Source organism: Malaya genurostris, chromosome 1 (assembly GCF_030247185.1).
Source record: "Malaya genurostris strain Urasoe2022 chromosome 1, Malgen_1.1, whole genome shotgun sequence".
NCBI lineage: Eukaryota > Metazoa > Arthropoda > Insecta > Diptera > Culicidae > Malaya > Malaya genurostris.
In genome coordinates, this window is record NC_080570.1 from 1,215,433 (window position 1) to 1,238,313 (window position 22,881).

At 39.5% G+C, this 22,881-nt stretch overlaps 6 protein-coding genes across 6 annotated transcripts; 4 read left to right on the forward strand and 2 right to left on the reverse strand.

Moving 5' to 3' along the window:
- The first annotated feature begins 924 nt into the window (after window positions 1-924).
- Window positions 925-4,528, forward strand: LOC131428994 (aminopeptidase N-like). Its single transcript, XM_058593053.1, has 6 exons — window positions 925-1,956; window positions 2,105-2,445; window positions 2,502-2,642; window positions 2,698-3,284; window positions 3,340-3,939; window positions 3,999-4,528. Exons 1-6 carry the CDS (start codon window positions 974-976, stop codon window positions 4,326-4,328), a joined length of 2,982 nt encoding a protein of 993 aa, XP_058449036.1. The 5' UTR covers window positions 925-973; the 3' UTR covers window positions 4,329-4,528.
- A 958-nt stretch (window positions 4,529-5,486) lies between these two features.
- On the forward strand, window positions 5,487-9,482 carry LOC131429002 (aminopeptidase N-like). Its single transcript, XM_058593059.1, has 7 exons — window positions 5,487-5,995; window positions 6,058-6,213; window positions 6,273-6,771; window positions 6,827-6,974; window positions 7,857-7,938; window positions 7,994-9,148; window positions 9,203-9,482. Exons 1-7 carry the CDS (start codon window positions 5,535-5,537, stop codon window positions 9,423-9,425), a joined length of 2,724 nt encoding a protein of 907 aa, XP_058449042.1. The 5' UTR covers window positions 5,487-5,534; the 3' UTR covers window positions 9,426-9,482.
- Window positions 9,483-11,036: 1,554 nt separating this feature from the next.
- LOC131429310 (aminopeptidase N-like) lies at window positions 11,037-13,961 on the forward strand. Its single transcript, XM_058593755.1, has 5 exons — window positions 11,037-11,635; window positions 11,689-12,341; window positions 12,393-12,474; window positions 12,530-13,690; window positions 13,745-13,961. Exons 1-5 carry the CDS (start codon window positions 11,037-11,039, stop codon window positions 13,959-13,961), a joined length of 2,712 nt encoding a protein of 903 aa, XP_058449738.1.
- Window positions 13,962-14,266: 305 nt separating this feature from the next.
- Window positions 14,267-19,827, reverse strand: LOC131430005 (aminopeptidase N-like). The gene is made up of 6 exons (XM_058595028.1): window positions 19,717-19,827; window positions 19,038-19,657; window positions 18,815-18,967; window positions 18,455-18,751; window positions 14,629-16,164; window positions 14,267-14,570 (listed from the first exon to the last, which is right to left on the reverse strand). The coding sequence occupies exons 2-6, from the start codon at window positions 19,481-19,483 to the stop codon at window positions 14,267-14,269; spliced, it is 2,736 nt and encodes a 911-aa protein (XP_058451011.1). The 5' UTR covers window positions 19,484-19,657; window positions 19,717-19,827.
- Window positions 19,828-20,246: 419 nt separating this feature from the next.
- On the forward strand, window positions 20,247-21,477 carry LOC131429056 (serine protease snake-like). Its single transcript, XM_058593107.1, has 6 exons — window positions 20,247-20,359; window positions 20,430-20,470; window positions 20,528-20,637; window positions 20,695-21,064; window positions 21,125-21,305; window positions 21,364-21,477. The coding sequence occupies exons 1-6, from the start codon at window positions 20,296-20,298 to the stop codon at window positions 21,381-21,383; spliced, it is 786 nt and encodes a 261-aa protein (XP_058449090.1). The 5' UTR covers window positions 20,247-20,295; the 3' UTR covers window positions 21,384-21,477.
- On the reverse strand, window positions 21,470-22,808 carry LOC131429048 (serine protease Hayan-like). Its single transcript, XM_058593101.1, has 4 exons — window positions 22,550-22,808; window positions 21,959-22,488; window positions 21,704-21,893; window positions 21,470-21,644 (listed from the first exon to the last, which is right to left on the reverse strand). Exons 1-4 carry the CDS (start codon window positions 22,806-22,808, stop codon window positions 21,625-21,627), a joined length of 999 nt encoding a protein of 332 aa, XP_058449084.1. The 3' UTR covers window positions 21,470-21,624.
- Between the last annotated feature and the right edge of the window lie 73 nt (window positions 22,809-22,881).

Consider the following 22,881-nt stretch of genomic DNA (forward strand, 5'->3'; position numbering starts at 1 on the left):
TTTTCCCCGACAATATCGGTAATAATCAACATTTACTAAATAAAGGATTACCGAGATTTTTTGTTATCATACACTTTGTCAAGACAATTACCACGAATAACGTAGTGCAAATCTCGGTAATCTTTTCGCCAAGATTTAGCAATAAAATTAAAGGGTGTGTATCTCAATAACGGTTAGTCTAATTGATTTGGTGTCTTCAACAATGTTTTCGATCATTACTAAGATTATATGGAGAAAGTTGTAAAAATCTGATGTTTTAGGGTATGTGAAAATACCTATTAAAATCTATGGAAAGGGAGTTAAAAAATGAAATTTTGGTCTACGTGGATTATGACCGACTCCAACTCTGAAATAATCCTTTTTGGCAGCTTTTGATCGTAATCATCAACAGTGTTTTAGATAAGTATGTTATATAAACAGTCAAACAAGTTTTAATTTAAAATAGGGGTTCTACTAACAGCTATAAATATATTTAACTCATTGAACAAGGGAAGGGAACAAAAATTTCAATGGTTTTACTAAGTCATAATGAACGCAAATAAATTCACTTATCCGGTTTTCCTGTGGATGTACTTTCTACATCATTTATTGCTATTCTTCTTACGGATTCTACGGTCATGATAGCTCACTCAAAACTTCAGACAAATTGTACTCAAATCACTACTACTGAAAGGTGTTAAGTAATCCGCACGTAATGAGTACGTAAAATCAACAACAAGTTAATCAATAAAACGACTTGCCTAATAATTCGTCACCATTCATTGTACAGATAATTTCTCGAAACGATAGCATGTGTGATCAATCGAATCCAAGTACCTCCTCAACACTATCGGCTCAGCTATAACCTAGCGACAATATCTTATCTATCATTTAAAGCCTTAAAGCAATCATTATAGGGGCACTTTGAAGACATTAAATTGAACTCTGAAACATCAAGAGAAATCAGTTCTCGTGCGAATCTAGGACGATTAGGATGATCGTTTCCAATACGATTCTGCTGTGTGCCTTAGCTGCCGTGGTTGTGACAGCGGAACGGCCTCTTTCCAAGCAGGCTGACGTGGAACCACCACTTATTGCACCGGAAGCGACGAATGAAGATACCTCGGAACTAAGCCCGTTCCAGGAAGTGGATAATACGTATCGTCTGCCTAAGACTAGCTATCCTACGCACTACGATATTGAACTAAAAACCGAAATTCATCGTGGAGACCGCAACTTCGAAGGAACTGTACAAATTAATCTGAAAGTGGTCGAACAAACCAATGACATAGTTGTACATCATCGATCACTGGTTATTCAAAATGCTGAACTTGTTCCAGTATCAGAGGAAGGAAGCCCACTGCTGATAGATTGGTCATATGACAGTAGAGTTGAACAACTCACATTCCACAGCGAGTCACCTCTCAATCCGGGCGAATACAAGTTGAGCATTACATTCACTGGACGACTTTCTAATAACGAGGATGGATTCTACATTTCATCATATACCGATAACGATGGATCTACAAGATATTTGGCAACCACTCAATTCGAGTCCACAAGTGCCCGTATGGCATTTCCGTGCTATGACGAACCAGGTTTTAAGGCAAAATTTACTCTTTCGATCCGACATCATTCTTCTTACTCAGCTCGATCGAATATGGAGTTCATGATTGATCCACAGGATGACGACTACGAAATCACCTCGTTTGGAACTACTCCTTTAATGTCCACATATCTACTGGCATTCGTAGTGTCAGATTTCGAAATGGTAGAGTCCTCCGATCACAGTGTCTACGCACGTCCAAATGCTATCGATGAAGTGAAATTTGCTCTAGATGCCGGAGATCAAATCCTACAAGCTCTCAACGATTATCTCGACATTGATTACTATGACTACATGCCTGAAATGAAACAGTTTGCCATTCCTGATTTTGCAGCAGGAGCTATGGAGAACTGGGGCTTAGTTACATACAGGTTTGAACTTTTTTTTCTGAAATGTCATCTTATTTGTCGTATCATTTCATATCACTCATAATTTTGTATCATTTCATATCACGACTTATCAATAAGCTATCTGAGTTGATTGGCTAATAAATTATTTTTCGTTTTTATCAATTTCTAGAGAGCAATATCTACTATTTAATCCTGAACTAAGTACTTATCGCACAAAAACCAATATTGCCACTGTTATTGCTCATGAATTTGCTCACCAGTGGTTTGGAAACCTGGTCAGTCCCGAATGGTGGGAATACATTTGGTTGAATGAAGGATTTGCCACGCTCTACGAGTACTATGCGGCGCACTTGGCGTACCCCAACGAACAATACTGGGAACTTTTCAATCCACAGGTTATTCAGGCTGCATTAGTCTCCGATGGTGTGGATTCAACCAGACCTATGACCTGGAACGCAGCTACTCCAAGAGAAATCTCGAACTTGTTTGACCGAGTAGCTTATCCCAAATGTGAGAAAACAAAGACAAAAACTCAAATAATTATGTACTGAATTTTTAATTTCTAGCTGGAAGTGTACTAAACATGATGCGACATGTACTTGGAGAAGAAAATTGGGCTAACGGTCTCCGGAAATATTTATGGGAGAGAGAACTGAAAAATGTCAATGTTGAGCACTTGTATGATGGACTACAGGAAGCAATTACAGGTATTAGTTCAAGACGTGGAGCACTATAAATTTTATTAAATGCAATCACTTTTAGGGCAAACTATCCTACCAAACGGGAAGACGGTTAAGTCAATTATGGATACCTGGACAACGGAGAAGGGTTACCCAGTTTTAAGCGTGCGACGATCATACGATTCAGGAGATCTTATAATTTCCCAAGAGAGATTCGTATCTGATCGAAAAGTTCCGAATACTAACGTATGGATGATTCCGTACAACTACGTCGTTCAATCTAAAGCCGATTTCAGTAATCTGTACTCGTACGACTGGTTATCCACGAAAGCATCCCGACTGAAGGCTAATGTACCAGAAAACGAGTGGATCATTTTTAACAAACAACAGGTTGGATTTTATCGTGTTAATTACGACACTAGGAATTGGAATTTGATCATCGACGCTTTGATAGAAAATCATGATAATATCCATCGGTTGAACCGAGCCCAGTTGATCGATGATGCCTACTGGCTAGCACGATCCGAGCGACTTGATTTTGAAATTACAATGAAATTATTGCTCTACCTGAAGAACGAAATGCACTATGCCCCTTGGGTTGCCGCCAGCAATGTGTTTTCGTATTTCAACAGTAAATTACGAGACACTCCAGCATACGATCATTTCTTGGTATAATTACTATTCTAATGCAATGATGTAGTACTCATCTTTGGAATCTTTTCAGATTTTAGTAAACAGTCTGATTAAAAATGTGTACTCAACGCTTGAGGTTGATTCAGTTCCCGAAGACGAAACATTACTAGCCAAATATTTGAAACAAACCATATCCACGTGGGCTTGTATTGCCGGAAACACAAACTGCTTGGATCGAACTAAGAAAGCCCTCACTAAGGAGGCTGTGGACGGAGTGAAGGTTCACCCCGATGTTGCCAGCGTTGTCTACTGCTATGGTATGCGAGAGGCTGGAGAGAAAGAATTTACATACCTCTACAGTCGAATCTATCCTACACAAAACTGGGCTTTTAGGACGATGATAATCGACTCGTTGGGATGTTCAGAGAACAAAGCTTTCCTGAAGAGCTTCCTGGAAACCGCAATCGGTGGCTCTGGTGCTGGTGTCGAAATCAACTATAAGAGTAGTGAGCGCACACGAGTTGTTCAATCGGTTTATTCTGGTAGTCGTTCCGGAGTCGATGCCCTAATTGAATTTTTGATGGATTCAAATAAGGCCAATGATTTTGTCAATAAACTCGGAATCAACACCCTTAATTCTGCTATTGCAAACATTGCCTCTCGGACGAATACAGTGGAAGGATTGAACAAAGTAAGAAATCACAAACAACATACAGTTATAATAAGTTCAAAGCCAATCTTGTTTTACAGCTAAATGCCCTACTGACTAGTTTGGGACTGTACGTTTCCTCTGACATCGCAACTTCTGCTCGTGCTTCGGTCCAGAAGAACTTGGATTGGCAAGATAGCTACGAAGGAATGATAACAAGCAGTTTTATCACTGAATACGCGGAATCAATTGTTGAGGATACTACTACCAGCTCTGCAACTACTACCACTACTAACGGTGGATCAACTACAACCGCACCAGGTAGTACCACTACAATGGAAACCCCGTCTACTACACCGGGTGGAGCAGCTACCATCACAGTATCCGTAATCTTGTTAATCGCTACACTTTGGATTTCACTGCTTAGCTGAATTGTTTTTAACCTAATAATAACAATTTCGAAGATTTTATTCGTACATTCTGCCATGGTTGGAATACGAGCAGAACACTGTAATCAGTCGATCATTCCGCAAGGTGTTCACATAAAACTATCAGAGTTGTTAATGTAAAATACTAAATATGTAAGATTTGCTTTCGACTTGAAATAAACAATAAGATAGTTACTATGCAATCAGATTGCAATTTATCATTTGCCTTCGAAAATTTTCCCACTCTCTAAAAAGTAAGGATACGCAAACTGTTGAAATGATTAACAGTACGATGCCCATCGTTTGAAGTTAGCTAAACATGCGTTTCCAGAAAATAACATAGAGCAACTAATAACTTTGTGAGTTAATCGAGTTGCATTTTCGGAACATGATAGTTCACATCTCCATGTAGCTCAATGACAGAGCAATACCACTGTGTTGAGAAGATTTTTGGTCCGTTTTGAACAAATCGATTTTTTCAAAGTTTCATATAATTATTACAACTTTGTATGTTTTTAAAAAAAAGTTACAGTTTTAAAATAAATTAACAGCGCATATCAGTTTAAACTGCTTAGCTTGAACCACTAGACAGATTCAATACTTACTCAACACGAGTACCCACTTTTAGATGAATGGGTGGTCATCAATAAATACGAAACATTTAAAGGTTTTGGTTACTATAAATTCATAGTTTCCTCAAAATTTCGCTGTAATGTAAAAACCTTTAAATGATCAAAATTGATTGAAAATAGCTATTTCGTGATTTCATAATTTGCAGACGGAATAACCCATTGAATGTGTGAAAATTGGTGTTCAAATTTCGAGATTTGTTCAAAGTGGTTTTTTTTTATTGCGCCTAATAAGTGAGCCATCGATTCGATTATGTAAGGTCTTATGTATGGGACGTCTCACTCAAACCAATTTGCTCCGTCTGATGGAAGTAAAGTTACCTCGCCGCTAATTAATCTATTACAAACATTTCAACCACAAATATAAAACAGATACTTGTCGCACAGCATGTACTTGATCAAACAGCCGTAGATTACCGATCAAGCGGTCATCATTCAGGTACTAGATAAGTGACACCTTTCGGCTAGATAAGATATTTTCAAACCATACAATAAATTTAATCTTTGAAGCTATATAAACAGTGTGTATTGAATTCGACCCGCATTGTTCGAAAAGTTTATCATCAAGAGACATCTTAAGATGTCTAAAATAGTAGTGATTTTTGCGCTCATCGTTAGTGTCTGTAATGCAAGTCCGTTCGGCCCACAGGTCCGTGAATTCACCTCATATAGACTACCTAACACAACGATTCCGACACATTACGAGCTGTACCTGGATACCAATGTTCATATCGGAGAATTCAAGTATATCGGAAATCTTAAAATCAGTATCTCAATCCTCGAAAATACCAAACAGATAGTGTTGCACAGTGTCCGCAATGTCATTGATCGCTTGGAAATACATAACAGTAACCATCTATCGGTTCCTATCGAAAACTTTGAATTCGATGACGATAAAGAGTTTTTGATAATCAACTGCAAGGAAATACTACATGCTGGTACAAAATACTTTTTATATATCGATTTCACCAATAGTTTAGATCGTGATGACAGAGCTGGATTCTATCGGTCATATTACGAAAACGACGATGAAGAAATCAAGTACTAATGAACTGATTATGCATGGATTTTAACCGCCTAATGTCTATGTTTGTGTTTGGTAGGCACTTAGCATTAACGCAATTTGAGCCTTCCGATGCAAGATCAGCGTTTCCCTGCTACGATGAACCAGGTATTAAGACGACATTTAATATTAAAATTTCTTGCGGTATCGACTACCATGCAAAGTCCAATTCTCCTGCGCTTGGAATATCCATTTTGTGAGTACAAAAAATAGCCTTCCCGAAAGCTTCACTTATCATTTTCAATTTTTCTATAGGCCGGGGGATAAAAAGGTTACAACATTCCAGACAACACCGCGAATGCAAACCTACTTGGTGGCTTTCTTAGTGTCGGACTTTGTAATCGAAAGACGGGTTGTCCATCAACCGAGACAAGTGGCTGTATCGACACTAGCTCGCCCGACCGCCAAGCACCTTTTGACCTACTCGGTCGATTCATCCGTTAAATTTTTGCATGAATTAGAAACCTATTTCAATCACAGCTATGCAATGTCTAAAATCGATAACGTAGCCGTCGATAATGACCATTTCTGGGCCGGGGCCATGGAAAACTGGGGTCTAGTGACTTACCGAGAATCTACTATTTTGTTCGATCCGGAAACTGACGGTGAAGATATGCAGCTAAATGTGGTTGGAATCGTCGGTCACGAATATACGCATCAGTTCTTCGGAAATCTACTAGCACCGAAATGGTGGTCTTATCTATGGCTGAACGAAGGATTTGCTCGGTTATATCAATACTATGTGTCTGAATTCGTAATGCAGTCTGGATACAAGTAAGGACTTACAGCTAACTACTGGTTTCTTTCAGAGTCATCCAGAGTTCAACATGCGTGAACGATTCGGTTGGGTTCGTGAATATGCATTGGAGGTTGATGCTGATCCTGCTGTTCGCCCGATGACTTATTACGCAGAAACCGGTATTAGGTGGCTATTCGACTCCATCGCATATCAAAAATGTAAGCATGGGGGCATATCTATCCATAGGTTCAGTATATGAAAAGAGTCACGAGATTTAATATACTAATTCCGGATACTTTGTAACATTTTATGAAACTCTGGACTTCCGTTTGTTCTAACTTTTGCGAATTTGTTTTGTGTATGATCGGAACTAAGAACTTTACATCCGTGATAATCTGGTAGCTGCAATAAGTTTGAGTATGATTAGGTTAGCGTGTATGCTGTGCGTACAAGTGCTGAACAATGGGGGAGAGAGATAAGTGAGTGGAAAATAAGCAACGGGTGTTTGCATTGAAGAAGGTATTTATGATAAGGAGTTTATTAGGACTTCCGGTGAAACTCTCGACTGGTGAGCACGTTGCTTCGTGTTAGTCCGGAGAAAATTCGAGTATTTCGCAAGAAAGAAAGAATTTTTATCCGTACTTTGACGATTCGACGCAGCCACACAGTAAGATTTTCGCTTGTAGTCCAGTGAAACGAAAGTCCATTGGACTATAAACAATAATTAACTAGCAATATAGCCTTAGTTGATGCACCATCAAATCGGCGTCATTTCAAGTGAGGTGACGCCAACCAGAAAAGAAGAAGAAGAACAAGTTCATTGCAACGCCCTTTTACATTGTATAGAATATGTTTGGGAGAGATGACTGCATGATTTTTGGTTTTTGTACCACTTCTCGATATACATTTGAATATGAATGCCAGACAATCAGATTTTCACGAAAAATCAACCTATAAATCATCGAATATTGAATCGTGAATATTTCAAAAAATCCCTACTGAAAACGGAACAATAATTTTGTAGAGCCACTTGTAACTTCAAATCCCTCTTCAAACACACAAAACAAATAAGTTTTAATTATGACTCTTTTCAACTGAAGCTGCTAGTGTTCTTCGCATGCTAAACTATGCGGTATCCGAGAGTACATTCAAGAAAGGTCTGAGATACTACATTCAACACAAGTAAGTGACAGAATATTGTGCAGAGCAAGATTTTTTTCATGTAATCTATTAACAGCGAAAACGATGGAGTGGTGACTGAACTGGATCTTTTCGATAGCTTAGAGCAAGCAGTAAAAGAAGATGACAAGCTGCCGCGTGGTATGACCATGCACGAAGTGTTTGCTTCTTGGTCGAACCAACCTGGGGCACCCTTGGTCACCGTGGGACGCGATGGAGATACAAATGTATTCGTATTCAATCAAGAACGATTCTATTACGAACCACAAGAAATGCCAGGGAAAGAATCCTGGTGGATTCCAATTTCGTACTTTACTCCTAGTAGCGATGGAAAGTACAACTCTAGTGCAGCTTTCTGGATGGCTCCAAATAAAAGTAATGTTACTTATGAAATCGAACTGCAAGAAGGAGATTTTGTTCTCATCAACCCGCTAGCCAGAGGTTACTATCGTGTAAATTACGACCCACAAACCTGGGCGGATATTATCTACAACTTGTACGCAAATACAAATGCAATCGATAATTTATCCAAATCTCAGCTAATCGATGACTCTATGAATCTAGCCCATGCTGGTAAGCTCGACTATGACACAGCATTCAATATATTCAGTTATTTGCAGTATGAAACTGAATATGTCCCATGGGCAACGGCCGCATCCACATTGAAATTCCTTCATCGAATGTTGCGCGACGACGAACAATCATTGGAGCACTTAGAAAATTATGCAGCTCATCTTGCAGTGAATCTTCTTACCGTGCACGGTATCAACTCCGTCAAGGGAGAATCGGCTAATATCATAGAAAGCAGATTGATTGCACTCGAATGGGCATGTAAAATTGACTCACGATGCCAAGCTGAGTCGAGAGCTCGTTTTGATACATTGAAAAAATCGTCTTCGTTAAGTCTGCGCTCCAAAACAGAACGACAGATCATTTGTCATCAGATTCAGGAAATCGATGTCAATGATTTTACGACGGTTGTGGAAAACTTGATTTCCACACGCGATAAGAACATTCGAAGTCATGTCATAGAAGCGCTGGCTTGCATCAAGAATGAACATGTTATTCTCCAATATCTAGACTCTATCAAATCAAAATCCTTCAAAGAAAGTGAAAAGCTTCAGGCAGTTCAAGCAATTTATCAAAAATCATCCAAAGGACTGAATGCGGTACTGGAATTTATCGATAAATCACCAGATTTCCTGGATGAAATGTAAGTTTTGCATATTGCTTCCATTTATTTGTACCCAACATCCAACATTTACAGAAAACTGAACCAACACGAATTGTTTACTGTACTGAAGAACATGGCAGAGTACACAGTTGAAACGGGGGCGGTCGCAAAGCTAACAAAGTTCGTCCAACGGGTGGCACCCAGTCTTCTGCCCACCATCGAAGCCAAACTGCAGTACAACCGAAGATGGGTACAACGGAACGCAGCCATTGTGTCGAGCTTCTTGAAATCTCCACCTAGGGTAGACTTACGATGATGGAGATGATGTATGCATGAATTGATTCAATAAATAAATAAAACTGATTGTTCCCGAGGTTCTCCGAGTCTTAATAGTTGTTGCCCCCTTTAAACCGTCCGCGGCGGCGAATGGTAAGGTAATGGAGAAATGAAGAGTTGTACAAGGTGAGATGAAAAAACTGCAACCAACTTCAGACTGCTGTCATTTCTAAACCGCTCGTCCCACAGCTGTCAGATTTATTCTAGTGACAGCTCATTATATTATTTACAAGCGCACAAAAGCATTTTGGTGGGAATTTTTCAGAAAAAAAGTTATTTGTGATGGAATTCAAGTGTGATAGTGTGATTGCTTTGCATTTGGCTGGAAAACCACAAGTGGCTATCGTTAGAGCCCTCCAGCATTTAAAAGTGAATAAATCTTTTGTGTCTCGTACCATCGCTCGTTACCGTGATACTGGTAGCGTAGCCCGACGTCAAGGAAGTGGACGAAAAAAAACAGCAACATCGGCAGAAATGGTTCGAAAAGTGAAGAAGCGAATTGAACGAAATCCGCGTCGCAGTGGCCGAAAAATGGCTCGTGAGCTGAACATATCGCAATATGCCATTCGGCAAATATTGAAAAATGAGCTTGGACTAAAGCCATTGAAGTTCCAAAAAGTGCAAGATCTTACTGATGCGCAAAAAAAAGTTAGACTCGAAAAAGCTAAAGAGTTGCTTCGCTTGGCCGAAAGTGGTGAACTGCCGAATTTGGTTTTCTCCGATGAGAAACCATTCGTTATCCAGCAGTTTGTAAACAAACAAAATGATCCTGTTTACTTGCCAGAGAGGTCAGCTGAAAATTTGCAACTTCGGTTGGCCACCAGAACTCAAAAGCCGGCCATGGTGATGGTGTGGGCCGCCATAACAGCCGATGGTCGCTCGCCGCTCGTATTCATCGACCGTGGGGTCAAAATAAATGCGCAAATCTATCGCGAAAATATTTTGGAGGGAGTTCTGAAGCCCTGGGCACGCAAACATTTCGGCCGCAGACCTTGGACATTCCAACAGGACTCAGCACCATCGCACTCAGCACGCGCCACCCAAGAATGGTTAAGAAATGAGGTTCCTCGCTTCATTTCCACCGCACAATGGCCACCAAAATCTCCGGATGCCAATCCGTTGGACTATTGTGCCTGGGGTATTTTGGAAAGCAAGGTTGGCACTAAAAAATACCAAAGTGTCGATCATCTCAAGCAAGCGCTTCGCCGAGAATGGGACAAAATACCGCAGAGCCACTTTCGGGCAGCGTGTGATGGTTTCATTGGCCGTTTGAAGGCCATAGTTCGTGCCAAAGGTGGCCAATTCGAACAAATCTAAACCGATTCTCAAATTTGATGTTATTTCCGACATTTTTTGCTTTCATTCAATAAAATTTAAAAAAAAAATGAAAAAATTATGGCGTTTTACTTTGTTGCAGTTTTTTCATCTCACCTTGTATTTTGAACGAACAAAATACTGTCTTTAGTAGAAGATAAGATAGAATTGGTGTGATCCATTTGAGCCGCTGAGAAAAAAACGTATAAATTGGGCGTGGGGCTAGGATCTCGGATTAGTCCCACTTCGTCGGGGAGCCATTGAGCATACATACGAAATGGGTTTTCAAGTTGTACTTTTTATAGCCGCGATTGTTTCATTAACGGGTTGTCAATGTTTCGATAGCTTCAGATTACCGAACCATACTATTCCTGTTCATTACGATTTGTTTATAAATACTGATATTCATGAAGGTTTGTTAGACTACAACGGAACTGTTGAAATTCATTTAAAAGTGCTAGAAAACACACAACAAATTGTTTTGCACAGCTCGAGAAGCACCATCGTTAATATCACCATGAAAAATAGTGACTACGTGCCTGTCAGAATAGTGAATTTTGAATTCGAAAATGAGCGTGAATTTCTAATTGTAAACACAGCATCTGTGCTAACCACAGGCAGTTTGATATGGTTGAAAATTGACTTCGTGAACAGTATCGACCGCGATGATCGATCAGGGTTTTACCGGACCAGCTATAACGATAATGATGGTAATTTGAAATATGCGGGAATCACTCAGTTTCAGGCGTGTGATGCGAGGTCTTCCTTTCCCTGCTTTGACGAACCGGGGATCAAGGCAACATTCGACGTACGAATTGCATGTGGAGCTGAATATCATGCCAGATCGAATGCTGATATCGCCAGTATTTCTATACAGTAAGTTGCATCCGTGTGAATCTTATCCAAAATAATTTATTCGCATTCTTTAGATCCGGTGGAAAGAAACTGGTTACTTTTCAACGGACTCCGGCAATGCAAACATATTTACTTGCATTCTTGGTATCTGATTTTGCCGTGAAACGGGAATTTGCTAATGATTTTAAAAAGATCACAATTCAATCGATGGCACGTCCCACACACGCAGATCAGCTGGACTACTCACTCGATGCATCTGTCAAGCTCATAAACGAACTGCAGACATATTTCGATCATCCATTTGAAATTAATAAACTTGACAGTGTCGGAATACAAAACGTTGACTTTTCCGCAGGAGCAATGGAAAACTGGGGACTGGTTACCTATTTAGAGTCATATTTCTTGGTTAACGATGAATCAACAGAGAGCAGAAAACGAGATGTCGCAACGGTTATAGCACACGAATTCGCTCATCAGTTTTTTGGGAACCTACTGGCACCGAAATGGTGGTCCTATCTATGGCTCAACGAAGGATTTGCAACCTTGTACGAATATTACTTGAGTGACCGAACGCATCCTGAGCTAGAGATAAAAAATCGATTTTCCGATTCAGTTCTTCAGGCTGCTCTTCTAACGGATGGCAGTGCAACGGTGCGACCAATGACACATTACGTGGAAACAGTACCAGAAATTGAAAGGCTGTTTGATAGAGTTGCTTATGATAAATGTAAGTAACGTGATATTCTTTGATCCATTCAGAATTTGATTTTTTCTACAGCTGCAAGTGTGCTCAGGATGCTGCACTACTCACTCGGGGAGCCGACCTATCTCAAAGGATTAAAATACTACATCAAAGAACAGTAAGAATCGGGTATCAGTTTCAAGTCTTTTACTAAAACAAATTCATTCCCGTAGCCAAAATTCCGTGGTAGAGCCGCGAAATCTGTTCGATAGTCTCCAGCGAGCAGCTCTTGAAGACAGTCAACTTCCACCAAACTTCACAATGACTGAGATTCTAGGATCCTGGGCTAACCAACCAGGTGTTCCAATAATCACTGTTATGCGAATACCCGAAAGTGAAGACGTAATTTTCCAACAAAAGCGTTATTTTTTAACTGAACAACCAACAGAAAATAATCAGACTTGGTGGATTCCAATCTTTCTTTTGACAAACGATAGTTCAAATGTCAACGACCAAACATCACTCTTCTGGTTACCGCAAGGATCAAAGGAAATAGTTAGAAGCATTCCGATTCGAAATGACACCGGTGTTATTATCGTGAACCCTGCTCAAAGAGGATACTATCGAGTGAATTATGACTCTGCTATGTGGAAGGCTTTCGAACTGTTGCTTCATTCAAAACCGGAATCAATTGATCAATTAACCAGGGGTCAACTTATTGACGACTCCATGAATTTAGCACACGCCGGTGAGTTGAATCATGAGACTAGTTTTCGCATACTGGACCATCTACGAAACAATAGTGATTTTCTGCCATGGCAAGCGGCTTACCGTAACATACTACGGTTAGAGAAAATGCTCAGTCCTGATCAAACCGCGTTGAATCTTTTCCGTCAGTACCTCAGCGTCCTAACTAAAACTTTGATAGAAACATATGGTAAAGAGGAACGCATGGGTGAGAAGGCAAATGATCATGATGTACGGGTAATAGCCGTTGATCTTTACTGTAGATCAGGACAAAGTAAATGTAAAGATTATGCCCAAAAGAAGATGAATATCGCACAACAACGAGCACATTTGTTGGCTATCCAGTCTCAAGTCGAACAACAATGGTATTGTAATGGCTTGAGGAACGCACGCCAAGTCGAAGTACAAATATTCAAAGAAGCCCTACAAGTCCAAACAGACTCACTAAGTAGACTTTACCTAAGTAATTCACTTGCATGTGTAGGTAACCGAGAGCAACTGAACCAGGTAATGGAATTTCTAGCTGAGAACACTGCTAACAATGCGGAATTAAGCAAATTTATATCCACCACCGTAATCCAAAGTGAAGTGGGATTGGAAACAGTACTAGCGTTTTTATACAAAAATGTTAACCGTATTGATGACCTGTAAGTATATAATTTCAATACTCTATTTCCTAATTACAATATGAATTATTTCAGATTTGGCAGCAAACGGAAAGTGGAAAAAATAATCGATCTAATCGCCAATGAAATCGTTGATAGTACGAATGCCGAACAGTTGCTTAAATTAACGAAAGCCCTAAGCATTTCAAGTGACCTTGAGAAAAGCATCACTGTCCGGTTAGATGAACAAATACGTTGGCAGAAGCGGAACGTGGGTCTAGTTTACATGACTTTAAAAAAAATTCTTTTGTAACGAGGTAATAAAGGTAATGAAAAATTGTGGCGAACATCAATCAATGGTTCCGTAATGCAAAACAAAAAAATAAACATGTAAAACACTCTCTTCAATCATTTTCGTATGCTAATGATACCCTACCCGGTCACAGTTTCTGCCTAACTGATTCCATCCACACGCACCTATCCTATGCCCAAACAGCCACACGCATTCTGTTTTTTCGTGCTTTCGTTTACAAGCCATCCCGTTGAACTCTTAACGAAACACAGTTGCATTTTATAAATAACCTGTTATTGGCTTTTCGGATCTCTTTAAAATTGAACTCAGTTTATGTAGGTTTTTCTCACAAAAATGTGTAAAATTCCTATAATGATGAACATTATCATATTAATTGTAATGCCAGAAGATTTTTCCGCAGAATTGGTATCAACAAGCCATTTTGATATTAAAGGTAGCTTCTCCGAAGCCCATCGAATGTTACTTTTTGAGACTTCGTAGACTTCATTTTGAATGCTAAACAAATCTGTGTCCGTGTGGTTGCGCATGAATTTGGAAAACATTTGCAACTGCTTCTGTGTGCTAATCGAGTATCGCAAATTACTGACTATTTCTGTTAAAGATCCATAGCTGAAATCAAACAAAAAATCGATAAAAAAAACAAATATCAACGAAAAATTTAATTTACCTTCTCTTGAGGGTATTAAAATCGTTGACTAGTCTAACCAAAGCTTCTTCGGTTCCGTTTTCTCCACTTCTAGCAATATAGTTGAACATCCTAACACGGTCTTGCCGCTCAAGCGTTTCGGTAGTGGAAAGAGAAAGTAACAAGAAACTTTCCAGCCTTTCCCGACTAATCGAGCACCCAAATCCGTACAAAATATCTTCAAACTCTTCGATGTTTATCCTCTTCTGTTCGAAATTTCTGACGATGTAAATCAGGCGTTTTAGTGTCATTGCCCAAATGGTATAATTTTCACTTCCTTTTATAGAACCACAAATAACAGAAGCACGCAGATCAGGATCTAAAAGTTCGAACCCATCATACATTCCAATTGCATCTAACAAGCACTGCGTCACTCCCATCTCACACGAAACCTCTCTAACTTGGGCACGATACAATTTCGACATATGATCATCCATGCTATTCATCAACATTCTGTCGTAGATTTGTTCCAATATTCTTCCTTGGAAGACGAAATACGCTTCGTGGAATTCGTTACCACGAAACAGACGATTAAGCAGCTTGAACGCCTTAAAGCCTGCTTTCAGAGGAATTAAGTCAGTTTCTTGTGGTAGATAAGTCAGTACACCTAGAAGTATTTCAATATCTAAACGATCATCTCTAGCCTGATACAACGCATCGTCAATCAGTTGAGCTCGACTAAGTACTGGTATATTTTTGTGATTCTGGTTCAATTCCTCTATCAACATTTTCCAATTGTCTCGGTCATAATTAACACGATAGTAGCCGTTCTGATGTGGATTAAACAAAATCCATTCGTTGGGAACAGTTTCGTCCAAAATAATTCGTTTGCTATCATCCGAAGTTTGAAACCATTCGAAACCAGATTTTCCGTGCTTCGAAATCCATGGCAATGGTATGTAGAATGTGTTCAGAGGATTAGCGCTGACTATTGCGGAGTTTGTGTCATTTCGAATTATTGTAACCACAGGATAGGAAGGATTGTTTGTCCAACTTTTGACAAATTCCTCCATAGACGGTAATTGTAGACGGTGCTTAGTCACAACATTCTGAAGTACACGGATCATATCATCTTCCGTGGAATGTTTGTAACTACGATCCTCTAAATATTGTACTACAAATTCATCAAATACCGTTGATCCAACAACCGCATGAATCATCCGAATAACGGACGCTGCTTTCGGATACACTACGAAATCGTAGATTCCTCCTATCTGCTCTGGAGTAAACACTACTTTAGTCATAGCTCGAGTCACAGGCATGACGTCCCGTTCCATTGCCGGGTGCATTTCGTTCACTAAAAATTGATCCATCAATCTCCACTCAGGATGTATTTGGTCCAGGATATAGCTTTCGAGAAAAACGGTAAACCCCTCGTTCAGCCAAACGTATGACCACCAAGCGCATGTTGCCTCATTGCCAAACCATTGGTGGATCAATTCATGAAATACGATCTTCGTGACCGATTGCTTTTTTTCCGTCTTGTCCAGCTCATTCCGGTAAACAATTCTGGAGGTTCTGGAAATCGAAAAAAAATGAAAATTATTTAATTGTAGGCAAAATAATGAAAATAGTATGCATTTAGTCCTTTAACTTGTTGTTCGATACCTTACCCCTACGTACCTCTGTGGAGATAACTACCGAGAATATTCTGTAAAATTTTTGAATTGATTGGTCAAGATTTACTTGACTTATGTTTCCGGCCGTCAAAATGCAGCACTTTCGCAGAAATGCCGCCAAGCCACCATTTTGCTTTTCAATTTTTAAAACTGATCATTTTTTGTACTTAAATATAAAACATATTAAAAAGTGCTTTATACAAATTTCGGATTACTGCATTTTTTGGATCCCAAAATAATTCCCCAAAAAAGTACCCTTTTTTTTCTACAGTGGTGTAACCCCTTAAAACACGCGTTCTTTTTTAGTTGTGCCTCGGGGGTTGATTGTGGTGTTTTCATGCCTTTAGAAGAATTTTTGTTTGAAAAAGTTTGAAAAAGCATCTTTTTTTTTTTTTGTTTCAATTATAGAGGCTTTAACATCTTAGGTCATTCGCCTCTTCGGACCAGAAAATCTTTCTGACCCTATGTGCGGGGTTGGGAATCGAGCCCAGGCGGGCTGCGTGAAAGGCATCGACTATCCCATCACGCTATACCCGTCCCCAAAAAAAAAAAAGCATCTTTTGATATAATCAATGTTGTCATTAATCCACCTAGAAGTGAGCTAAAATTAATTTTGCATACATTACGAGGTAGAGAATTCATTCATTCGTTTTTTTTTTTGAGATATGTGAAACGAAATTCTTTTAGGCAAGCATTAAATGGGAAAGGTGAAAGTTATGAAATGAAAAGACGAAGAGGTATTCTAGATTGAATCAGTTATAAATGTAGAACGAAAAAGCGGTCCTAAGCAGGCTCATATAAGCATGATCAGAAGAAAGAATTAGATACTATTTTACCTTCTACTTGAGGGGGTCGAACACTAAATTCGAGTCCCCAAGTATGGTCTTCACTTCACTACACTATGCTACCGACACCGACAAACAATAACATCGTTTGAAAGTGTGATAAAAATTTATATGAAAACACATTTTTAAAACAGTGTTTCCTAAAATTCCCGAATACCCTTGTACCCTTACTTGCAGCACCTAGGGATTGGCACAATCTCCAAATAGGTAAACGAAAAGCGTCAGTCTAAACAAAACCAAAAAGATGTACCACACTAACATTTGAAATGTCTGCCTAAATGTGAATGGACTTTGAAATATCGTAACCTTTTTTGCAATTGTACAGCATTTTGGGCCTGAATAATTTCAGCTCAATTTCGACAAAAATATTTACCAGTAACATTACTTATATCGATGATACACGAACGTTCTAAAATGTGTTCAACCTCATCGCTAAGAAATTCAACTTCTAATCATGTTACAAAATAAATCATACGAGTGTTGCTCAATAATTTTAGAGATACCTGGGCATTCGTTTCACTGGCATATATTCAATACTGCAGGAATATTCAGCCATCGAAAGCAGTTGTTCACGTTGGATACCGCATATATTGACATATAATTAAAAAAACGCTCGTGTCGATTAGTCAACGGAAATGATAAAAAATTCAATCGCGGTGCTTCTGAACACTTCTATCAAATAGTGACGGGCGACGAATGATGTATCTATCCATACGAGTCCGAGACTAAACAACAGTCGACTGTATGGGTGTAGACGAGCAAAATCCAACAAAAGTTGTTGGCACACGGAGCGCATCGAAGCAAATAATCTTCTGTTTCTTCGAAAAAAAAAAAGATTTCGGCAAAATAGAAAAAAGGAACCACAAATGAAGAAATATCATTTACCATCACGACAATGCGAGCTTTAGCACATTGTGTAAAAAGAATGTTTGAAACAACGAATTAATGTGTCAACCGTCATATAACCCTGATTTAGCCCTCATTTATTTCGTCGTATCACCACCCGTCAAAATTATATTACATGGCTAACGTTTTTCGATGCGTGTTTTGAAGATACCTTCGTTGGAGTGGGCAAAATACTTTAGAAGGTAGTTCGATCGCATTCAAAAGTGTGCTGTTCATCCATTATTCAAATTTATACTAACCCTCTCCCGTAAAACTTGAAATGTGGGAATTAATATGTACAGTAATAATCAGTGTCGACTAACATTACTTCATATTTTTCAATCGATCTACGATCGGGCTAGGTTGACGACAAAATTAAATTAACAATCCGTGATTAGACAAAAATAATACTAAGTTATTTGTTTCTTTTCTTTTCGATGCATTTCTAAGCATACTTACTTGTAGGTGATGAGCCCCCAGTTTTCCATAGCACCCATCAGAAAGTCGTCGATAGCCACTATATCGAGCTTCGACAGCTGATATGGCCGCTTGAAGTAACCGGCAAGGTGTGCGATTGCCTGTTTCGTAAAATCTAGTGCATACCTCATGGAATCAATAACGCTGGGCTGTGCGTGAACTGCAAAAGTTTGGTCTACGCGAAGTGCACTAAAATCCGACACGACAAAGGCAAACAAATAGCTTGACATCAATGGTGACGTCTCAAATGTCGTCAAGCTTACGTTTTCAAAATTGGTACTAAAAATAAAAAAAAAGTGATCTATGAACCAGACATCCAGAACGTAGGTCACGTCAACTTACGGTTCAATTTTCTCAACCGGCATATTCGATAGTGCTTGAAAGTTTGATGCATGATTTATTCGAAACTTGAATTTTGCCTTCAGATGTGGTTCGTCGTAACAAGGAAAAATCTTCCTGGCATATGCCGCCGCATTGAACGTAGTTGCTATGAATCTAAAATTATATCACAATTTCTCCTCAATTAGAATTTACAGATTGTAATCATTCAATTAGATCATACAACCTTTCTTCTGTACCGCGATAGAACGAACTCTTGTAAAGTCCTTTCAAGTCGTCTGTGATGTTACCGGCAAATTCGATCACCATCTGATAAGTGCGTCCAATGTCTAGATAAGAGTCTAAGTTGAATCTTGCTATTTCGGAATCATTCTGCATCACCCATGTAGGAACTCCAATGCTTTGACCATTTGAGTCATTCAACGAAACTTTGGAAATATCCAGTTCTCGCACGTTCAATGCTATCACTTTTGATTGTGTTGCTGCCACTAATGAAATATTGACCTTGCCGGAAAATATCAGACGATCTAAATCTACCGTAAGAGTTAAATCGTATCCTATTGGACTAGTGTTGTTCGGTAAACGATAATATCTCTCGTTTTGAGCTCCCAGTTCGGAAACCAAACAAGAAACAACTGAACATATTAACACGATATAATCAAACCAGTTCATACTACTAACTGCTTATTGCTTCGACAAACAATACACAAGCGCGCTCGAATTGCAACTATTTGCACCTTCGCTGATTGTTCTAATTGTATCCTCACTTAGGGCGCTGTAATCAATGTTGATAAGTGAGATTCTTTATTTTTATCAACTGGTTGTCGGTTGTCACAGAGATAAACACTGAAAAAGGCGAGCAAATATAGTAAATCTACCGCACTAGTAATGGAACGTAGCGCCACCTTTAGAATATGGTCGTTGTGCGAAACAGCATAGGTCAATGCAAATGCTTCAGATATGTTTGTCTTTAGCGCGCGTAACCCATGACTATCCTGTTGGAATGCGAATCACTGAAGAAAGGCAAGCACTTGAAAAAGCAATTTTATGTTAGTCTGCTCCATGCGTTACCGACAAATGGTGAAACTTTGTGCCATTCCGGAAAACTTCCATAATCACAGAAAGGCTTTCTCGTTATCACTGTTGTAGCTTTATAAACTCGGAAGTAAGATTTTGTCCATTACAAACCAACGTCAATATACCGGCAGTCAATATTAATGCCCAATCCGCTATGCCAATCAATGAGTTCCATTGTTCTATTGATACGAACCAACAAGATCCTCTGCATTGATCATGCCATCAACGGTTCACAGCTCGAAGTACAAGAATAAAGATAAGATCCTACACAAAAGACAGGCAGCAGCAAAACAAGTTTTCGAAAAGAAAAACACACTACCTGCATCCCGGTCATCCCCACAAACTTACTTTGTGGATCGTGCCTCAGCTCAGTTCGGGATTCACAGTGCGTGCAAGCAGCTGATAGAATGAAGATAGCGATGATCATCTGGGCGATGATGCTAACGTTGGTGATCAGTGGCAGCCATTATGGTAGATAATGTGATTAATTCGATAAAGTTGAATTTTTATATACAAACAAAATCTTCTTTATTTTTGACAGGAATGTGCCAATCACTTAACAGTGAAGACAGCTCTCACGTGGTAAGGAAAACTACACATATTTTAGTTGGAAATAATGTCATACTGTTTACCGTTTAGGTTCAGATTGGTCAAACCCAACCCAATGGAGAAATAACCTACATTTGTGGGGGAGCATATCTGGGAAAAAATATGATTGTACTTGGTGCACACTGTGCCAATAGGAACGGGTAACATCCACAATAACCATTATTATAAAAACTTTATTAAATTCCATTCCTCCTCAGCCGTCAACCGGATATTGTTCATTTTGGTAGCACATTATCAACTGGATTCAATGTACGCATCGCTAACATTACTCTTCATTATCGTTATAAGCCTCAGTTCGACTACCACAACATGGCAGTCGCTCAGCTCGAACGAAACCCACAATCCGTTTCCTCCGTCGTCAAGGCTGCGTGTATCGAGAAAGTGCATCTGAAGTCCAACACTCCGATCCAACTAATTGGACCAATCAAGGATCGCATAGTACGAACAAATCTACTAGCGGTAGGATCGGAAAAGTGTCACGAATATTACAACCCAAACCTAAAGCTGCGGTTCGGGGTGCTACTCTGTTGCTTTTGTGCTCGGAGCACAAACTCCAACCCATGCACGGTAACACTGATTGCAAAAGTATCCTTTTGTGTGTTAAAAAAAACTGCTCCCTTTTTTCAGACTCAACATAGTTCGCCTATACAAATCATTAAGAAACGCAACGGAAAAGAGGTTCCTTTCCTCATAGGGCACAAATCGATTGGAAAATCCTGTGGCACCAGCACTCCTGCCGTTTACACCCGATATGGATCATATTTCGAGTGGTTAGAAACCGTTACGGGGTTAAAATTTCAAGAAAATGGTAAATTAAAATTGAAAATTTACAACTGTGTCATAATAATTTGTTTTATCAATTGCAGAATGTTCAAGTCGTTATTAATGTCCGCACAGATAGAGTACCGGGCTACGATAGATAAATCAACTTAGAAGCTAATAATGCCAAACTTCAAATTTTAAATAAATATATTTTGCCCCGATAAATAAAGATTTTATTCCATTGTTACGGATTTAGTGTTACAAGCATTTTTGTTAACTTTGAAGTGCGCGTGGTTAGTAGTTTTTTCTCCGGATAACCTTCCTCAGTTGAATACACTGACTGATTACTTATTTCCTGTAATAGTTCAATACCGTTCGATGCAAGCTAAAATAGCAATGTACTAATGAAAACTCTTAAAACGTTTATTAATTATGGGACCCTACCGTCATGATCCTTGAAATCCATTGCAGCAATGGTTGAAATCCACGGCAAATGTCCATCTGAGCTCAACCGCGTGTAGATTCCCGGTATTTTTGAGCCGCACGATTTCCCTATCGTTTTCTGTCCTACCAAGAATGGGACACGCTTTCCGTTTTTCTCCAGAATTGTTTGCATAGGAGATGCCAGCTCGCTCTATCAACCGAAGATAACGATCAATTATTTAACGGCCGGGGACTTCAAACTAGTTTCACACTTACCGCACAGTTTTGCGTTGTCGGGTTACGAGCGCACATGCAACAAACGAGCAAAGCACCGTATTTAAACTTTTTCGTCGGTGTGTAATACTCGTGACACTTATCCGAACCAACAAGATCTACAGAAGTTTTCTGGAACGAACCTCTCGAATCTCTACCAACAACATGAACTTTGATATCCAACGGTGGCTCGACTGAAAATATACATGCCGGTTTGAACCTACTGGATACCATCTGCGGGTTCTCTTTGAGGAATATTATCGCCATGTTGTGGTAGTAATATTCAGCCTGATACCGATAATGAACGGACACGTTATCAACTTCAAAATCCCGCGGTAACCCAATAGCTTCACCGAGTCGAACAACATTCGCACGGGTTCCGTTTCGTTCGAGACAACGTGCTCCAGTCAGAATCATGTTTCGTCCCAAATACGAACCCGTGCAATCGAATTTGATGCTGCCATCTGTCGGATCGGTCCATCCTATTAAGGCTACATGAGCCCCTTCGAAATTCGCCAATCGTTGGGATTTACCTGAAAAAAAAACATTTGATATTCACAAACCGATAACATTCAGTGGAACTACGAAACCTACCCGGTTGAATGACGACAACGATCAATATCAACAAGATGCAATTGGGGATCATATCAAAATACGTTCTTTCGAAGTGAGCGCTGTGTACAAACTGAAGTCTACGAAATGAGATGTGACGGAGAGTAGAGCACGCAGTGGATTTCCAAGTGAGACAGGTATTGGTGGCAAGTAGATCCGCTTTTGCTCTGCCAGGTAGATTCACTTTTGTCCGGACGGGTAGATATACTTTGATTGTTTTGTATGTTTTTGTTAATAACATACCTACTAGAGAGCTAGCATCTAATAACAGATCACAGTTGCTTGCGTGGAATCCGTTGACTCAGATCGTTTCG